This window comes from Anas platyrhynchos, chromosome 14 (genome assembly GCF_047663525.1).
Source record: "Anas platyrhynchos isolate ZD024472 breed Pekin duck chromosome 14, IASCAAS_PekinDuck_T2T, whole genome shotgun sequence".
Classification (NCBI taxonomy): domain Eukaryota; kingdom Metazoa; phylum Chordata; class Aves; order Anseriformes; family Anatidae; genus Anas; species Anas platyrhynchos.
Genome location: NC_092600.1, coordinates 3,626,081 through 3,644,497, shown reverse-complemented (window position 1 = coordinate 3,644,497; position 18,417 = coordinate 3,626,081). Strand labels below are relative to the sequence as shown.

The window sequence follows — 18,417 nt, the reverse complement described above, 5'->3', positions numbered from 1 at the left end:
ACAGCACAGGTGAAGTCACAACTTGCTTTACAGCATCTCTCATCCCAGCCAGAGGCAACCAGTGGTGCAAATTGTGCCCTGGCCACCAGGAGCAATAAATCCAGCATCAGCCACGTCTAGGAATGAACGGGCAGCTAGCTCTGTTTCCAGCAATAACTACAAATAATTATCTTTTAGTCTATCTTTGAAAAGGGCTCAGGGGACAGTGAGGGAGCAAAATCCAGGAGCAAGGCGCTCCTAAAGGTGGAACATGTGCAGGGCTCCTGCTCACAGGGATTCCTTATTAGAGCTGTGGGAGACTACCTGCAGACACTCGATTGTTTCCTAAAAGGAAAAAAAAAAAAAAAAATCCCTAGCCTTCATTGCATCAAGGCAAGAGAGCCTGGGGAAGCTTTAATTAACCCTCACCAGCCAGCGGAAGGAAACTGCACAGCACGACAGACTTTTCTTTTCCGAGAGAAGCCATACAGGAAAACTATCAGCAGCCCAAGCGATAAGATACGGGGCAGGGAACGAGCTGTGGAGTTAATGGGACAAGAGGGAGCTGTTTGCAAGCCGTCTCTTAGTGGCACAGTAGTTATCATACCATAACACATAGCTATCGTGCCATAACGCATTGCTATCATACCTGAGGCATTCACTCAGCAGAGGGGGCTGACAGGGCAGGAATATCCAAGGTATCACAAATCACCTCAAATGCACCCAGCAGGACCCCAGACGTGCTCAGGATACCTTCAGCCCAGAAGAAAATCACTGCCAGATATTCATCGGTGGTGCTTAAATTGAATGCGATGTTCCTTCTAGCTTAAGTGAGAATTAATTTGGGTGGCCTCAGCAGTCAGCTCTGGCCACGACATTTGTGTCCCCTTGCTCCGAGGAGCCCAGGCTCATTTTCTGTCTTGTCAAGGCAAGCACATCCCTCCTCTGTCCTTACCTGTGCTCCATGCCCAGTGCTCCTCTGTGCAAACCCTACACCAGGCGGCTGGGGCAGCAGCAAGGAGGGAGCCTCCCCCAGCACACATTTCGGCCAAAGATCAATTTTCCCTAATTGGGACCACAGCATTCAGGAGGGATCACTTGGTCTAGAGTCAGCACTTTATGCACCACCACTAAAAATATCCTTGAACAAGCCATGGAAATACAATAGCTTAAACACTTTGCAGTGCTTTAGGCTAGACAGTGGTTTACAATTATCTGGTTTCCATTCAGAGACCTGCCAAGGGGCCGTCCCCAAGCAGGAGAGGTTATTTCTGCCAGGGCAGGGCTCTGCTAGCCCCAAGGTAACACAGACCAAAGCTGCTGCCCAGCCATCAGCCAGACTGGCCTCGGCTCCTGCACCAGGCCATCCACAGCCTCCCAAAATCCAGTGATCGCTCCTCTTAAAATGGTAAAGAAAAGCTGCTAGGTACGAGAGAGTAACAGCCACCACAACAGCTGTATCCCGTATTTTTTTTTTATAGTTGTCATCCCCCTGGGCAGGGGAGATGCCAGGTGCCCCAACAAGGCTCGGGGCTTTGAAGTGGCAGGGGAGGCAGGGGGCTCCGGCTGTGCTGCACAGCCCTTCCTCAGCATGTAGGTAGGGCATGCAAAGAGGGAAGAGAAAAAAAAAACACTGTGGGGGACGTGTTATTCCCAGCCCCAGAGGGCAGGTGGGCATCCTCATGAACACCAGCACTGGGACCAGGTTTTCCTTCACTGGAGATGGAGAGCTGGAAAATACCAGAGAGCTGGGACAGTGCTTTGTGGGGTTGGAATGGTCAAAACAAGGAAGAAAGCAAAAAAAATAAATTATATGTATATTATATACACACACACACACTTCTATCTCTACACACAGGCACAGAAAGATGCAGGGAGATGAGGCAGGGCTGCATTCTCCCGTTTTCCATCAGAGGGCAGAGGCAGCCCTAGCAGCAGCCCACAGCCCCATGCGCTGCCTTCCCTGGTCCTTCCCCATTTCCCCTCCCAGCTCTTCCAAGGAGATCTCTTGCTCAACTGTTTTGAGAGGGAAAATAATAATAATAATAATCCCAGGATGCCTCCAGAACTATCAATAGGACGAGAGCAGAGATGATGGAGAAGGGGCAGAGGGCGAGCATCGCCCTAGGGCTAAGAGGAGCCTGGGGACGATGCCCCGAGGTCTGTCTGGGGCCATGCAAGAGCTGTCACAGAACTGGGGCTTGTAAAGCTATCAGGGGCTAAACAAAGGCCCAGCACAAATCCTCCCGGAGTGCAGGCTGCAGAACAGCTGGAGGCAGCTTGCTGGCAGCACGCAAAGCTCCAGAGAGGAGCAAGGTTTCGTGGTGGCACCCAAACTTCAGTTGCTGGCGTTAACCAACAAAAAACCACCGTGCGTTTCCACAGATCGAAGCAAGGCTTCTGGAGGAACCACAGCACCCTTCTCTTCCACAAGCTGAATGTTTCCAAACTATTTCCCACAAAACTCTGCAATAAAGTCTCTCTAAATTACGCTCATTAGTTAAATTGGGTTTCATTACCATCCTTTCCCTCAGTGCCCATTTACGCCAGCTGCGTGGTGCATTTCAGGAATCCGTTATACGTTGGAAACAAAAATGTTTCCTCTAAGAAAAAAAAAAGGAGGCTTTTTGGTGGCAAGATAATTCCTATTTCTTTAAAGGTCCCAGGGCTCTATCAGAGACAGGGGGCAGATGAAACGTCTGCTTCTGGACACCAGAGTGCTCTCTGGCATGCCCTGTTATTCCAATGTCTTTGTTTGCTAAACAGGATTAACAGAAGCAGTAAATTACCATGGACAGCTTTCTGACTAATTCAGGCCCTCTTTCCTGTCCTCAGGAGCCCCCAGAAAACTCAGGAGACACCCAGCCAGGGGAAGAGCAGTGCTGGCAGGGGGGGGCACGCAGCTCAGCACCCCTCGAGCAGCTCACTCACAGCACCCTCCTCCAACAAAAATAAAAGGGAAGAAGCGACTGATAACAAACATCTGCAGTCCCATACCTCGGAGCTTACTTCCCTCAATTCCACGTTAGAAATTAAACCCTCCAAATTGCAGGTTTTAGGGGAGAGGAACTAAGAGCATTTTAGTATAAGCTAGTTGGGCTGAGAACTCCTATCCTTCAGAGCATCACCAACGAACTCAGTCATGCCTTGGTGCTTGGTAAAGCAGAAATAAAATTATTACAGCTATTTGCATCCCTTCCACAAGGGAGAAACCCTCATCTCGCTAAATGAGGGGCTGAGTCAAACACTTCCTCCTTAATGAAAAGTTTATTAGATCCCAGCAGGGCCACAGCTTTGGAAATTGCTTTTAGTGCGTTTGATGAGTTTTGGGGACTAGGATTTAATGTTGCTGCCTTTTAAATTTGATCTTACTTGAATTACACGTAATTTGATGGTGCTCAGTTGCGTGTGAGCAGATCACCACTTTGCTACCGATCCTCTCCCCTGCAGGAGAGGCCACCAACCACTACCCAGCCACCCACTTCATCCACTTGTCAGTGGCTCCCAGCACTCCAGGAGATGAGGAAAAGCCTCACTCACCTGCCACAGGGACTCCTGCATCCTTCCTCCTTCCCCAAAGAGCCCCCCTCAAGCCCAACCACTGCTTGAACTCTTTCACACACCTGCAAGCAATGCAAAATTAACTGCCAACTGCTGCCACCTTTCTGGCTGATTTTATGCAAACTAATAACACCAATAATAATAATAATAACAATGAACTTTGGCTACAGCTAGCAACAAGCAAAACGTGAAGGAATTGGCAGCTGTTGTGCAGTGCTTTGATCTTTGCAGCATTGCTCAGACACAAGGCTGCAGTTCCCACCAAAGGCAGTGCTGTGAATGCACACAAGGCAAGCGAGGCATCAGCTGCTCTTGCACCACTGTCGCCAAACCTGAGTTAGTCATTCTGTACCTCTCTGATCTTTATCTGAGGGAGTAATGCACAATGTCAGCAAATAATTCAGTCTTTGCCATGTTTAATTCACTCCATTAGCTCTGCTGAAACTTTCTAACTCAGTTAGCAAAGCCCAAAGAAAGGCAAAGCATCTCACAGAGGGGCACGGGGAGCCTGCCTTGCAGACCACCACAGTCTCCCTGGCTGCCACGTGCTGCAGGCACCACGGCAGCAGTTTATTAAAAGACCCTGGGGGAACAAATTCCCACCTGGGAATCCAGATTTCCAAAAAGCTCTTTGTGCAAACTGCATGAAACCAAAGCAGATGCACATTTTGTAAGGTTTACATGCACAGTGTACTGGTGGCACCCCTACCCGAGGGTGGGTGCAGGAGCCAGCTGCTGTGGCTGCTGCCAGGGAAATGCCAGTGATGGAGCAGGTCAATGGCCAGGAGGGCTCGGGGTTGTGTTTGGAGAAGTTGGTGGGTTCCCTGCCACGTCTCACCACGGTACGCTTCCTCTGCTGCACTAAACTGAGCATGCAACGTGAAACCAAGCGGGCTGAAAAGGGGGTTGGCCCTCAGGATATTTATTAGCAAGAGAATATGCAGGAAAACTCGTTTTTAGCTGCTGGGGAAATGCACAGCATTACTTCAGTCATTCTTTTCTCCTCTTTGATCTTAATTGTTAAGCTGCTAATAAAATTAGCAATTAGCAATCTGAATTTAAGGTAATGCAAGTTTATTTGACATGGTTTAGGTATGATCATATCTCAGCAATCGGGCTGAGAGCCAGCCCTGACCCACAGCCATGTGGGCACCTGGGCACGGGGTTATTTCTACACAGAGAAACCAAACAGCATGCACCGGGCAGCCAGAGAGAGAAGCAGATAACAACTTCCAGCTCCTGGCTATAAACCAGGCATCCAGCTCCCTCCTTTCCCAGAAACAGCTCTGGAGATGGCCTTGTTCACGCTCCACTGCTCTCTTGTCCTTCCATTTCCCGTAAATTTGCTCAGCCCCAATGTCACAGGGTCCTGCACTTTGTCCGTTCAGGAACAGTGAAGATTGTAAACATCTCCCACGCCATTAGCACGGCAGGTTTGTCATCCTGGACAAAGCGATATCTGGGATGCATTAACGAAGGAATGGGGATCAGGGGTCCCATCTCATGGGCTGCCTAACCCAAGTTTGGGCACACAGAGTTTTTCCTGCATGAAGCACGGAGCTGTACCCACCTGCCTGAATTTCTTTCCAAGCCATGGTGGGACAGCAAAGGCATATATATATATATTTTATATATTTTTTTTTACATTCGAGTTCTTTTCCCCCTTTCCACCCATGGCATCTTGCTAAACGTCAGAATTGGGCAACAGGCAGGAATGGAGAGAACCGCTTACAAACTGTCCTTAATGTTTGGTTTTAAAATTCTTCTTTTTTGCTGTAAACAAAAGCAAACAAGAACACGCAGCTGGTGTTGCTAAACGGGCTGGAGCCTGCACACACCGAGCAGCCAGGCTGGGGGTGCAGCCCATGGGCTGTTGGCAGCTCTTGCTCCTGGCCCGAATCTGCAGGCAAAAGCACTGCTGTCATGTAAATTTTCTGATTGGCTGGAAAAGTTGGGATACAGCCTCTGTTGGGATGTATAAATAGACAGCAAAGTGGTTTGGACCTTTTGCTTTGAAAGCAGAGCTCCTGAGGTGCATCAAGATGCATGGAGTCACCGCACTCATCCTTCTGATTGCCATCTCCAGTGGTAAGTTAGCTCAATTTTTGTAAACATTGCTCATTGCAACCTGCCTTTTTTTCCTTTCTCTGATTTTTGTCTTCTCTTTCTCTTTGTTTGTTTGTTTTGTGCTTTTTTTTTTTTTTTTCTTTATGTGGTATAGAAGCTGATTTATTCTGTGCCATTTTTCGCTTTTGAAAATCACTCCCCTCCCATTGCATAGAAACCTACATCAAAAAACCCTTTTTAGTTATGGTGGAGAATTGCAGTGAAATTTTGTAGGAGTACCAGCACTGCTTGAATAGCACAGAGTCAGCTGAGGTGCACCAATCCCTAACAGCACGCATTTTTTCTTAAAAGCCTTTTACTTAAAGATCAGCCTGCTGAGCACAGAGTGTTCCCAGACGTGTTTGTGCGTTAAATGTCATCACCTTTGCTTCCATAAAGAATACATGATTCATTACAATAAACGAAGAATACCTAGAACAAAGGGCTGCTTAGCTTGAGGAAGGCATTAGAGGTTTCCTGCACCTTTTAGCACCAGTCCTTTGGCGTATAATTTCCCCATTTGTGTATGCTCCCCGATGCCAGCAGGGCTGGTGCCTGCAAGGTGTTGATGCACACAAACAAACCCCAGCCCGCTGCTTTTTGCTATGCTAGCCCTGTTCTCCAGACCCAAAGACATCGCTTGGGCATCCTGGGGGCTTTGGTGGTGGAGGCTGGGACCCTTTGGGGCTTCCAGAAGGTAAAGGAGGGTGCCCCTGTTCCCCCTTTTCCCCTACAAAGCTCTTCCTCTCAGGCGTGGCTGGGGCTGTGTTATCAGCAGGGGTTTGGCTGTGGGTGACGACAGTGAAAGCTGGATCCTTTGTCCATCACTTGGGTGGTTGGACTTGGTATTGAAGGTTTTTTCCAGCTTAGATGATTCTGTGACTCTATAACTGTTTGTTCTGCGTCTTTGCTTTGCAGTCACTGCTGCAAGTACCCTCAGGTGTCATCGCACAAAGCATAAAACAAAACGAAAGATGTCTCACAGCATCCCTAAAATTAACTTCCATTAAAAGATAACAAATTATCTGGTTCCATGAACCTGATCCATGCTTACAACAAAGTCCAAAGGGATTTTACTCTTAATTTCAACAGACTTTCAACCGGGCCTTTAGATTTTTCTCTTGTGTGGCACTTAGCAATAGAAACTGTTAAACAACATGGGCGGGGAAACCTCCTTGCCAGCTGCTGCCTTTCACCTTCTCTTCTTTTCTAGTTGCTGCAGGCCAATGGGGGAACATCTGCGCAGGTCAATCCTCCAACAAAATCCGAGGTTGTGACCAACACGGCTGTGGCCGCTACAACGCCCCCAGGTCTGGGCTGCAAGGACAGGACAGCACTTGAAGCCTTCTTAATAAAAATAAGCACAAAATAGTGGGGGGGGAGCGGGATGGGGTGGAGGAGCTGTGAGATTGGAGCTTTGGGGTCGTTTCCCTGGAGCTCAGGGCAGAGCAGGGTGATGGGGGGCAGCAGGAGAACCAACCCACTGCTTGTTTATGGGGTCTGCTCTTCTGCAGGGGAAGGAGGACGCACAAAGGGGTGGACGTGGTGTGCACGGATGGCTCGGCGGTGTACGCGCCCTTCTCAGGGAAGATCGACAAACAGGCCAAGCCCTACGGGAACGGCAACGCCATCGACAACGGCATCCAGATGTCAGGAGAAGGTAGCCAAGCTGAAGGATGCGCGCTTGCAACCCCTGATTGCAAAATGCTCCTGGCTGTTTATTTTATTTTAAGCTGAGTCCAAATTTGTGACCCCCGCCTGAGCTGCAGAGTGTTTGCCTGTTGATGAATCCAAACAAAAAATGCATCTTTGAAAGCCAGGCTCTGTTTTTGCAGGAAAATTGATTGATGCCAGGTTGTGGCATTTCCCACCTGTGAAAAAGGTTAAAGGATGGAGCCCTTTGCACATTGGGGATGATTAAAGGAAGAGCCATGTATTGCTGATGCAGTTCTACCCAACTTAATCCCCTCCCCAGTCTCCTCCATATTTAATTATCTCTTTTCTTATTCTCTCTCTCTGATGCTCTAGGAACATCACAGCATTTTCTGCAATGTTTCCTGCTGCTGTAACTCAAATCATTTTTTTGTCATTTGTATTTTGCTACCGAGTGTTATGACTTTGCCAGGCTTTGATACACAGGAACAACAGTTTCTCCCCTTCTCTCCTCCCTCTTACCAGGATTCTGCATTAAGATGTTTTACATCAAACCCATCAAGTACAGCGGCGCCGTCAAGAAGGGGGAGAAAATCGGCGTCCTGCTGCCCATGCAGAGCGTCTACCGAGGGATCACATCCCACGTCCACATCCAGAACTGCGACTTAACAAATCCCACTTCCAACCTGTAAGGGGAGGCTGCACATCCACGCAAAGCCTTCAGCTCCTCCCTTGGCTGCTCATTAAATTGCTTGGGCATCGGTGGCTGCTCCAGCAAAGTGGAAGCCACTGATCTTTCTCCATGGCTCCATGAGTATCCATAACCAAAATGCTGGTTGTTATCCTAGCATAGACATATAATACGTGCTTTAAAGCTCTTTCTGTATCCTGCACATCATGGTCGCAGTGTGAGGCACAGAGCCTCGGGGACCCCGCAGCGCTGTGCCACCAAACACCAGCGGTCCCTCATGAAGCCAGAAACCTCACTGTGCTTGCCTATGGAAAGTCATATCATTAAAGGGCTGTTCCACTATGAATTGCTTTGAATCTCTTTGGTGCCGCCACAGATTTGGGTTGGGTTCTGCAGATGGGGAAAGAAAATGGATAAAGCTGAAACTCAAATCTTTCCTGGGGCCCATCGCAAAAAATGTAAAATAAGGTTAATGAAGTAACTCTCTCCATTTCCCCAGAATCCTGCTTTGGGATTACCTTGCCAAGCTCAGGTTTCTTTTTGTCCGAGTGAGGCATTTCTTTCCATTAGCAAATCAGCTGAAGTCTTCCCCAAGAGAACAGAGTCCTGTTAACAGCACAGGACTTTCCCAAGCAGTGCTAGCAGCCTGCTTCTGGCACTCAACAGGAGCTGCGGGCACACGGGTTTATTAATGCCACTGCAATCTTAGGTAAGCAGGAAAGCTGCTACAGTGGGAGCTGTGTATGTCCCAGCAGCAGGTTTGTATTTACAAGAAAGTACACAAAGACATGTGCTACAGCTGTGAAAAATTCTGAACCTGCTGTGACCCACTCCCCTTCCTCAGGAGCCACTTTAGCCTTGCTATGAATAAAACATCAGCACATCCAGATAAATGTAAAGCTCAGACCTACAGAGACACTGAGCCACAACGCCCAGTTCATTCTTCTGTGAAAAAAATAAAAAAATATATTTAAATGAGAGTAGAAGCATCCCAGAAAAAGTTCTCAGTGTTCTCCAGTCAGTTTAGACCAAAATTTCCTTTTTTTTTTTTTTTTTTTTTTTTTTTTTTTTTCCCAGAGAAAGGAAATGTTCCCAGTTAGGTTTCACCTGGTGAACATCCCAGTTTTTAACCCAATTAACCCAGCTTCTCCCATTTGCAAAGGGAAGGCCCCCAGCAAGCACCGACTTGCCGTGCTTTACTTTCTTTCATGCTTTTCTTTCTCAAAGAATCAAGGGACCTTTGGAGAATTCAGCCAGATCAATGTCTCAGATCTACAGCATGATATGGATTTTAAATGCCATGGCCAAAAGTGCCTTGTGGCTGATCAACGAGCACAGCCTGCTGATTTTCCAGCAATACTACAATTAAAGCTGTTTAGACAAAGCTTATTTAATCATTGTGACTAAATCTCTCTTATCTCAGCCTGCTCAAGTGATCAGAAGCCTGATTACACAGTGAGAGCAATTTGTTTCCCATTCTGCCAGCTTGATTTTCACCGTGAAAGCCCACACTGCTAATTGCACAAGTAAATTCTTCTATGTCTAAATTTTAAATTATACTTTGATTGTAAACGATTAGAACAAAGTATATTATTTATTTCCCAGAGAAACTGTGTTTAAGGCTCCTTAATGACATATTGTACAAAGCTCAGCCAGAAGGCCCAGCACCAATTCGTTCCCAGGCTGGCCAACTGTTTTGTAAAACAGATCTAGAAAGAGAAGCCTACAGCTGCAATACCAGCACCTAACCAAGAAATAAGACCTGCAGCTCTGCTAACAGCCCCGCGGGCGGCTTCTCCCCACCTTGGTGCCCGCTCCCTGCCGCGGGGAAGGAAGTGGTGCAAGTGCAGCTCCCGGGACTGTGCAACTCCCTGATTGTTCCATATCCTTCTGTTAGGGTGTGCTAAGTGCCCAGACGGTTGCTTTCACAACTGCACCTACCGACTGTTATACTGACATCTCTGTTGCCCAACACGGGAATCCCATCGGCTTTGGCTCAGCTGCCTCAGGCCCAAGGTGATGGGTCTGCACTTTGCAGCTCACCCAGCAAGGACAGGGAATGCAGTGAGAAACCTAAACTGCAGCAACACACGCATGACAACTCTTTTTTTTTTAGAAGAATACTCTACCAGAAGTCTGATAGATATGTTATTGTAGCAAATGGCATTTTGACATGTTTTAGAGAGAAAGAACAAGATGCAATACTGTTAAGATCACTCACAAAGAAAATTTAATAAACACACACAGCTACCAGCAATTTGGAGTAAGTTCTGTAACACAAATTAAATGGAAAAAAAAAAAATGCAAAGAACAGGTAGCCGAGAGTGGTTTTATAAAATACCAAAGCAGGACTCAGAGAAAATCTTCAGTGCCTCTGCTCCGATAGCAGCTGCACCTCCATCCTCCTGCCTAGCAGCTGGGCTGGCTGGCTTTACACCTGGCCTTCCCTTTGCAAGACTTCATAGAGCACATGAACAGGTGCTGTAATTTATTCCTTGGGAAAATTAAGAGCATGTGAGTTCTCAAAGCTTTATAAAAATCCTTAGCTTTTCAAAGCAGGTCTGCTGCAGGTGAACTTTGCCTTATGGTGTATCTAAAATTTGGCGAGTGCAAACTGACACCTGGGAGACACACCAGGAATAAAATCTAACACACCACCTTGCTTGCTCATTCATCCTTCTGTCTTCTGAATAGAGCCCAGGGGCCTTTGGGCAGCCTCTGGCACTGCACCGCCTTCTTAGAGAGGTTCTGGGCTCTTTTGGGCTCGAAGAGGTGACCAGGGACAGAAACAGGTGACAGGCAGCAGCTGTGGAAGTTAGGTGGCATGCACAAGTGTTTTACACAGACAGTCGCAGCAACTTTAAAGCTTTCTGGAAGTTCAGAGTAATTTAACCGATATATGAAATCTAAGATCCAAAATCTTTAGATGACAACTCAAAGTGTGCTGAAGTCGAAGAGGAAGTGAGGGACCTGGGTCATGGAAAAACATGAGCTGGCTCCTAAGTCTCAGGTCATTTCTTCCTGGCAGGACGCAGCTCTCCATCTGTGCAGTTTAACTAGCTTGAGAAATGAAGGCGAATAAGCCTGGAAAGCTGGAAACAACATATTTATATAAATACTTGTTTGGTGGCTCTGAGTGTGAAAAACAGCAGTTCTGTCTGGCACGATGGGGGAGAAAGCAGCGGGGATAAAATCACTAAAGCCACTTGTAATAACTCCAGGGAGGCCTAAAATATTGTTTGGGGGTTAAATATTGGCTGTAAAAGAGCTTGGAACCACAAGGCAGGAATTTGTCTCCAGCTGCTTGTTGCAGGGAGTTTCTGAGAAAACACAATTTGCACTCTTTGCAAAGCAGCAGTGCAGCAGAGACATCTGGTTCTCCTCCGAACAAAATGTGCAGGGCTTCCAGAGGTTACTGTAGCTTGGAGCATTGGACAGCTTATACGAAAGCTCTGTACTTATTTAAATTTCATATTAAATAAGATCTGTTCGTAAAGAAAATCTAATGCTTTTCTGTAAGTGGTGCAGAAAAACTGGCTGGAAGGAACAATGAGGAGATGTTAACCAGCTTGCTTAACAGTACGCTAGCTGAAGTCAAGCAAATGCTAAATGAACCATTATAAAACCTAGATTTATTTTTTTTTTAACTCTGCATCAGTTATGCAATGTAACTTTGGTTTGTAACTGTTTGCTTCAGAATTTGAAGATGTTTTAACACGTACTTCATTGTCAAAAAGTAGGGTTTCAGTTAAAGGACTTCATGGGTTTATGTCCAGACAAGGAGATCATTTCAGACGAACAGGAAAAACGGGCTGCCATGCAAAAGCAACTGTATTTCTTAGCCTAAGTGAGTATTTGGGCTATGCCAAACATTACACCCTCATGTGTTCAATGTTGGAAAGCTGTAAGGGGCATTTACCCCTGGGGAGGAGGTAGTGGAGCGAGCAGTGATGGACACACAGGTTATGTACACAGAAGACCAGACAATGCAGAGACTTTCGCCCATCTTTTCCCAGCTGCTGAATCCTCTGAATCAGATTTTTGGTTCCCACCATTTTTGGCCTAAGTGTGCCCTTACTTGAGGTAGGGGAAGAAAAGGTGTTAAGAAATGGCTCAACGAGAGCTTCCTGAAATGCGGGATTGTTCATTTCCACCTGTTACTGTGTGCTAAGAGGCCAGTTATTTTATCCGCCTTTCCCAACCGGCTCTAACTGTTATATTTTTTGGACATCCTTAGTGCCTAATATGGCAAAACTGCCTGCCCCGGGCTGTAATACTTTGCTCAGGGCTGATTGCCCAAGACAACTGATGTATGCCTTCGAAAACACATAAATACTAAAGGCAGCCACCACACCACGTCTTTGATTTGATCAAAGAACACCGGGGAAGCGGCCACACGATGCCAGCTCTCAGCCTGATCGCCCTGGTCAGCGTGCTGTCCGCTGGTGAGTTGAGATCTGCTGCAGCTTAGCTCAAGATTTTTAGGCAGACACTCGTTAATTTTTGAAATTCTCTCCAACATGAATAATGCTAAACTTTTAAAATGTATTTTTATGAAGAGTTATGGTAGTGTGTACTAGTATAATTAGAAAAAGTAGGAAAGGGTTTGCATTTAGAGCTAGAGCTGTAGTGAAGTGTTTTGGCTTTGTGAAAAAAGTGAGTGGTTGGAATTACTTCAGAAACTAATATTTGAAATGTGTATCTAAATCTTTGCTTTATTTTAGTTTCTGTATCTTATAATAATTAAGACACAAGGCTTCCAGAAAAGGGATCAAAACTTTGTATATATATAAAACAGGTTAACAGGTTGTACAATGTTCTCATAGATAGAGTTTGTGAAATTACAAAAGCTCCTGTACCATTCCCCACAGCCCTGTCTACCCGTCATTAAGAAAGGAACCTCTTTTCTGGGGCAGAAGTCACTCACATCTCCCACTTTAAACACTGTATGTGGCAGCTTAATTCCTTCTCTTGCACGGTGCTAACAATACAGTTCTTTTTTTTTTTCTCTCTCTTTTTTTTTTTTTTTCTATTTTCCTCTTTTGCACATGAAGTTTTCGCCAAGCAGCTGGATGTCTACCCTCCTCAACATCCCCAACATCCCCAACATCCCCAAAATCCCCAACATCCCCAACAACAGCACAGGCACTGGGCGCAGCTGTGCAGCGGGAATCCTTCCAACAGGATCCGAGGCTGTGACAGATACGGCTGTGGCAATTTCGGCGCTAGCAGGTAACCCAAGTGGGCACCGGGATCCTGGAGCCGTGGAGCTTGTTGTTGCCTACCTAAATCAAAAGCTCACAAAGAAAATAGGGTCAAGTTTAAACATCTTTCAAAACTCAAAGGCTTGCTACTATTTTGCCTTCTTTCACCAAGACCTAAGCAGTACATAAAATCACTGATAGCATCTTTCTTTTTACCATGTATTAATATTTCTGCTTTTTTTTACCATTTATTAATATTTCTTTTACACTTTTAAATGAGAGAAAATGGTTTTCTGTGTGATCACTTACTCATCCTTGGGACATTACTTGGCAATCTCACTGAAGTAATTACTGTTATTTTAACCAACAGACACAGGGATGAAGAAGTAAGACTACTACATATACTAGTAGTAACAGTAGTAACAGTAATGGAAAATATTTCAAGGGCTAATGTAATTTATTCTTGTTCCTTATAGACCAGATACTTAGCTAACATTCATCAACAGATCTTATAGGAAGCCATGCAGGTTAGATTGCACAAACAAAACCCTGCAGGCATCCTTTTCTCTAAGTAGGCACCTTACAACACAAAAGGCTACGCTGTCCTAAAAAATGCCCGGGCCCTACAAAAATTGCCCATCTTCATCATGCAACTTATGATTTTCTAAATGGGAAAATGCCAGACATACAATTCTATTTACAGCAACACAGAGGTATTTTGGAGTAGAAGAGAGGTACTTTGCTGTAACAGCTTGAAATGTCCCATGAGTTTGTTAAAATTTAAAACAGTCTTAAAATTTGAAATCTTGTCCCTCTTTACAGCAGGACAGATTAATACAAATATTTTGCAATTAGAAAAAAAAAAAAATTGAAGCCACTAACTCTTTCCAATTTCACTGCAGATGTAACCATTTAAATTTTTAGACATGCTTCACGTATTGTGCTATCCAACCTACCTATACAGAGCCTGACTTGCATAATCCTGTATTTCTGTTTTCAGACAGGGCGGTAAAGGAGAAAGGCACGCGGGTGTGGATGTCATCTGTGCTGATGGCGCGACGGTGTACGCCCCGTTCAGCGGCCAGCTCTCCGGACCCATCAGATTCTTCCACAACGGAAACGCCATTGATGATGGAGTGCAGATCCGTGGGTCAGGCAAGTAACAAGCTCATCATGAGGCAGGCACAGGCAATACTCTTATTTGCTTAAGATATATCCGTGCCTTTTCAAGCAGAGTGCTGATTTAGTCTTGTACCTCTCCACTTCCCATTCTGAAGCACAACCACTCTGCTGCTCAGAAATACCAAGAGCACCAGCAGGATACAGGCCTTTCCCAATGCTTTTTTTGGAGAGGAAGGAAGAAAGGAGTTGAAAAATAGATAGCAGAAAAACAATACCAAAATCCTAATACTAATAACAACAACAACAATAATAAACAGTACAAATAACGTATCAGAAGCCCACAGTTTTGTTTTCCTGTTGCTATTTTCCAATTCCTTTTCCCTTTTTCCACAGCAATCTAAATAATTCTAATTTCAGGATCGTTGCTACCTTGACTATGGTTCTGCCTCATCCTTGCAGTCTCCAGTAGCAGACCAGCACGGAAGATTTCTTGCACACCACAAGAACAGAGGCAGCCGATGCTTCCTGACATCTTCCTCCCTCATCTTTTCCAGGTTACTGTGTAAAACTCGTCTGTATTCATCCCATCAGATACCACGGCCAAATCCAGAGAGGGCAGCAACTTGGAAGAATGCTGCCAATGCAAAGAGTGTTTCCTGGGATCGTGTCTCACATTCACGTTGAGAACTGCGACCGCTCCGACCCTACTCCTCTCCTTAAACCTGGTAAAAGCAACCAACCATAGAGAATAAGTTGTTGGATGGAAGGATGTTTAGTTGCAAATAACAATGATGCCAAACAGCATGAGTCCTCTCTGCCTTGCAGTCTTCCTAAGGGCAGCATCCAAAAGACATAAAAACAGGACTGGAGAACTATTTTTAGGAGAAAATATTATTTATTAACTGTTAAGTTTTATCTCCCTCTCCTCATTGCCCCCAGGACACAGCAGCATCAGGTCCCAGCAACAAACTGAGTCAGACACCTTTTTTAACCTTCCAACTACCAGCAAGGTTTTCAATATGACCTGTTATCTAGCTCAGACTTCAGGTTGATTTGTTTCAAGTACAAATTTAAAGATTTTGGTGTTCATGTAGAATAGGAGTTAAGGACTCCAAACCCATTAGCCTGTGGAAAAAAAAAAAAAAAAAAAAAAAAAAAAAAAGAGGGAGATGAGTCTTTTCCTACCCCTCAGTTTATACACTAATTTACAACTGTGATAATCCTTTTATTTTTTTCCCCTTCCCTTTAAAGTATCTTCTTTATAGCAGCCAGTCCTGATTAAGAAACATTAAGATGTAGCCTGAGGTGCACGCTGTACCTACATTTCCAAAAGGGTGACAAAGTTTGTGGAGGAAACATCAAGTGCATGTACAGAATGTAACTGCAGTATGTTCCTACCTCATACGAAAATGTAGTAGTTGCAAATATTAAATACTTTAAAAATGAACCTAAGAGTTAACTCTGCTTTCCTGTTTCTGTATCCAGATGCTCCATTTTTTCCACCAACACCACAGGAAGACATTTACTGGGAAGCTGTATGTGCTGGGAATCCTACAAACGAGATAAGGGGCTGTGATAAGTACGGCTGCGGATACTATGGAGCTCCAAGGTACCTTTAAACACGTGGGTTGTTGCTGCTGCTCTGTTGAAATAGAGCTGAACTCTGCTCAAGCTCTTTAAGAAATACAGCTCTGAGGGCTTAGGTTGGTCATGAGGAAGTGTTTTCAGACACTGGTAGAGTGTCTGGCAGAGACTTCTCTAATTGTGTGGTTGTTTTCAGACGTGGTGGCAAAGGAGAAAAGCACAAGGGTGTGGATGTCATCTGTGCTGATGGAGCAACGGTGTACGCTCCCTTTTCTGGCGAGCTCTCCGGACCCGTCAGAATCTTTCATAATGGAAACGCCATTGATGATGGAGTCCAAATTAGGGGAGCAGGTAAAGAGCTTTTTTTCATTTATTTTTCATTTTGTCTTGAGTTCATGTAAGATATGATCCCTGACAGGTAGTCAACTATTTAAGCGAACTGTATGTCTTCATCCATCTTCCATCCGTTTGCATTCAGAAATTTCTGCTCCTTTGTTCAAATGCAATCTAAGACACCCAGTCTCAAGTACAGTGAGGCAAGATCTCAATTCAATAACCCATTATTTAATTTTCTCTCTACAAGTACTGAGGTTGGGGTCCAAATTGCAGGGGAAAAAATAATAATTAAAAATAGGGAGCCTGAGTTCTACAGAATGTCTTTCAAGCTCTTCTCCCTACTAAAGGAAAATTTCCCAGCTTCTCCCTGCCCCTTCACCTTCCCTTTTTTAACAAGCCAGCAGCTCTGACCACTATCTACATTTTAAGACCATAATATAGTATCTTTGCTCTTTTTGTATTTCCACTATTGCTGTCTTAGTGAAAAGGGTAAGTTTTTTTGAAACAGAACAAATTCATGGCATCTGATTTTTTTTCTTCCTCTCATTTTCACCAGCGTTCTGCGTAAAACTACTCTGCATCCATCCCATCAAATACCATGGCAGAATTATCAAGGGACAGGTCCTTGGCAGGATGTTGCCAATGCAGAGAGTTTTTCCTGGGATCACATCTCACATTCACGTGGAGAACTGCGATCACTCCGATCCTACCAGCAGTCTCCAAAGGGGGAAGGGGAGAAGAAAGTGAAATGGATATGTAGGAAGTTCTGAATAAACGCATCTCAGCATTCAGAAGGTGTTTTTGTTCTCATGTGGGCAGACTATGTCAGAAAAGTAAGGAAAAAGGCACTTTCCATACAGAATGAAAGTTACACAGTGTGCACAAGGGCTTACATCGCTGATTCAACACTTTGGGCCTCACCTAATACTGCACGGCCCTAACATTACCATCTGTGCCAGCTGTTAGCTTGGTACTGTTACAGTATCAGTAGTTGTTGGGAATATCTTATTTTAGGCTAATTTACCACCTTTATGACACCTTAGCAAACAATGATACTGAAAGCAAGCTTATTTCAGCTTTTAAAGGCGCCTGAACTGAGGGAAGCTTGCTGAAACACTCCCAACAGGCCTAAAAGATGCTGTTTGGGGTTGTCATGCCACAACTGATTCCTCTATTTGATGGCAAAGGCACACCACTAAAAGGAAAGAAAGCAAGTTTTTCTCGGAATTTGCATTTGTGAGACAGCCAGGCAGATAGCAGTCAGTAATGATGAGCTGTCTCAAGGAGTCAGCCAAGTCCACAAGCCTGGAGACCAGCTCACTCCCTCATGTGGCAGAAAAGGTGCATTGCTGCAGGCTTCGCTGAAAGCTGGGCTTTCTGGAACGACCCTACAAATCTCCTTTGCCCTTCAGGTGCAGATTCTGTACTTCTCTTTGGGGGTTTTAGCCATTCTAGCATCAAACTGTACGCTTGCATTACGCACTGAAAAAAATAGGGGTGTAAAAAGCAGAATTAATGCTGCTTCACGCAGGCCAGTAGTTTGATACTCTCATACCACCAACATAGGGACACTAAAAACAAATCTATAACACAAACGAAAATTCAACATTAACATCAGAAGTTAGCTTCCCAGTTAGCTAGCTTCCCATGGTAGCAGTGAAGAATCAGTATTTCAAATGAAGACTAATGAATTGTTGTTGATATTTAGTTATAAATTCAAATCAGTTGGTCTTACTTGTTCAGATCATTCACAGAATAAGCATACAAAAAATCACATAAGAACTCCCAGCATTATTAAATGCAGGCCCACTTTTCGAGAAGCTTGGAGCTGGGGTAAGCTAAGATCTATAGTTTCACAGAAAAGCTGCTCCAGTAACAGAGGAGCAGAGAAAGGAACAAGATTCAAACAAGCATTTTAAAGTTCCCCCCTGGATTTCATTTCTGTATGTTGCCACTGGTAACCAGTAATTCTGCTAGGTTGACTACAGACAAAGGACTCTAGAACTTGTCAGTGCTCTACAAGATTTATCCAGGTTTCATTTCACAGTTTGAGGCATGAACATGAAATTTTCTATAACTGACAAGAGTTCTGCTGCCTCTCTAGGACTGTCAAGTTCCTGCAGGACAGAACCCTACCTAAAGGGAGGACGAACAGTGACACAGACAGACAGGAGTCTAATA

At 45.0% G+C, this 18,417-nt stretch overlaps 2 protein-coding genes across 3 annotated transcripts; both read left to right on the top strand.

Annotated features, from left to right (window-relative positions):
* The first annotated feature begins 5,469 nt into the window (after nucleotides 1-5,469).
* Nucleotides 5,470-8,336, top strand: LECT2 (leukocyte cell derived chemotaxin 2). Its single transcript, XM_027468633.3, has 4 exons — nucleotides 5,470-5,628; nucleotides 6,860-6,956; nucleotides 7,161-7,306; nucleotides 7,825-8,336. The coding sequence occupies exons 1-4, from the start codon at nucleotides 5,583-5,585 to the stop codon at nucleotides 7,989-7,991; spliced, it is 456 nt and encodes a 151-aa protein (XP_027324434.3). The 5' UTR covers nucleotides 5,470-5,582; the 3' UTR covers nucleotides 7,992-8,336.
* A 3,941-nt stretch (nucleotides 8,337-12,277) lies between these two features.
* Nucleotides 12,278-17,033, top strand: LOC101795398 (myeloid protein 1). 2 transcript variants are annotated; one of them, NM_001310355.1, is given in 10 exon segments: nucleotides 12,348-12,435; nucleotides 13,045-13,121; nucleotides 13,123-13,132; nucleotides 13,135-13,222; nucleotides 14,195-14,349; nucleotides 14,871-15,041; nucleotides 15,802-15,925; nucleotides 16,097-16,251; nucleotides 16,793-16,973; nucleotides 16,975-17,025. In NM_001310355.1, coding segments are annotated over 10 exon segments (1,029 nt in total). In that variant the 5' UTR covers nucleotides 12,348-12,389; the 3' UTR covers nucleotides 16,997-17,025.
* The last annotated feature ends 1,384 nt before the right edge of the window (nucleotides 17,034-18,417 follow it).

Excerpts from the sequence above, each read along its gene's own strand:
- LECT2 (XM_027468633.3), top strand. The coding sequence starts at position 5,583 with ATGCATGGAGTCACCGCACTCATCCTTCTGATTGCCATCTCCAGTG. Across the intron at positions 6,957-7,160 it reads GGCCGCTACAACGCCCCCAG|GGGAAGGAGGACGCACAAAG; the intron begins GTCTGGGCTGCA and ends GCTCTTCTGCAG. Across the intron at positions 7,307-7,824 it reads CATCCAGATGTCAGGAGAAG|GATTCTGCATTAAGATGTTT; the intron begins GTAGCCAAGCTG and ends CCCTCTTACCAG.
- LOC101795398 (XM_038186232.2), top strand. The coding sequence starts at position 12,390 with ATGCCAGCTCTCAGCCTGATCGCCCTGGTCAGCGTGCTGTCCGCTG. Across the intron at positions 13,223-14,194 it reads GGCAATTTCGGCGCTAGCAG|ACAGGGCGGTAAAGGAGAAA; the intron begins GTAACCCAAGTG and ends TTCTGTTTTCAG. Across the intron at positions 15,042-15,801 it reads TACTCCTCTCCTTAAACCTG|ATGCTCCATTTTTTCCACCA; the intron begins GTAAAAGCAACC and ends TTCTGTATCCAG.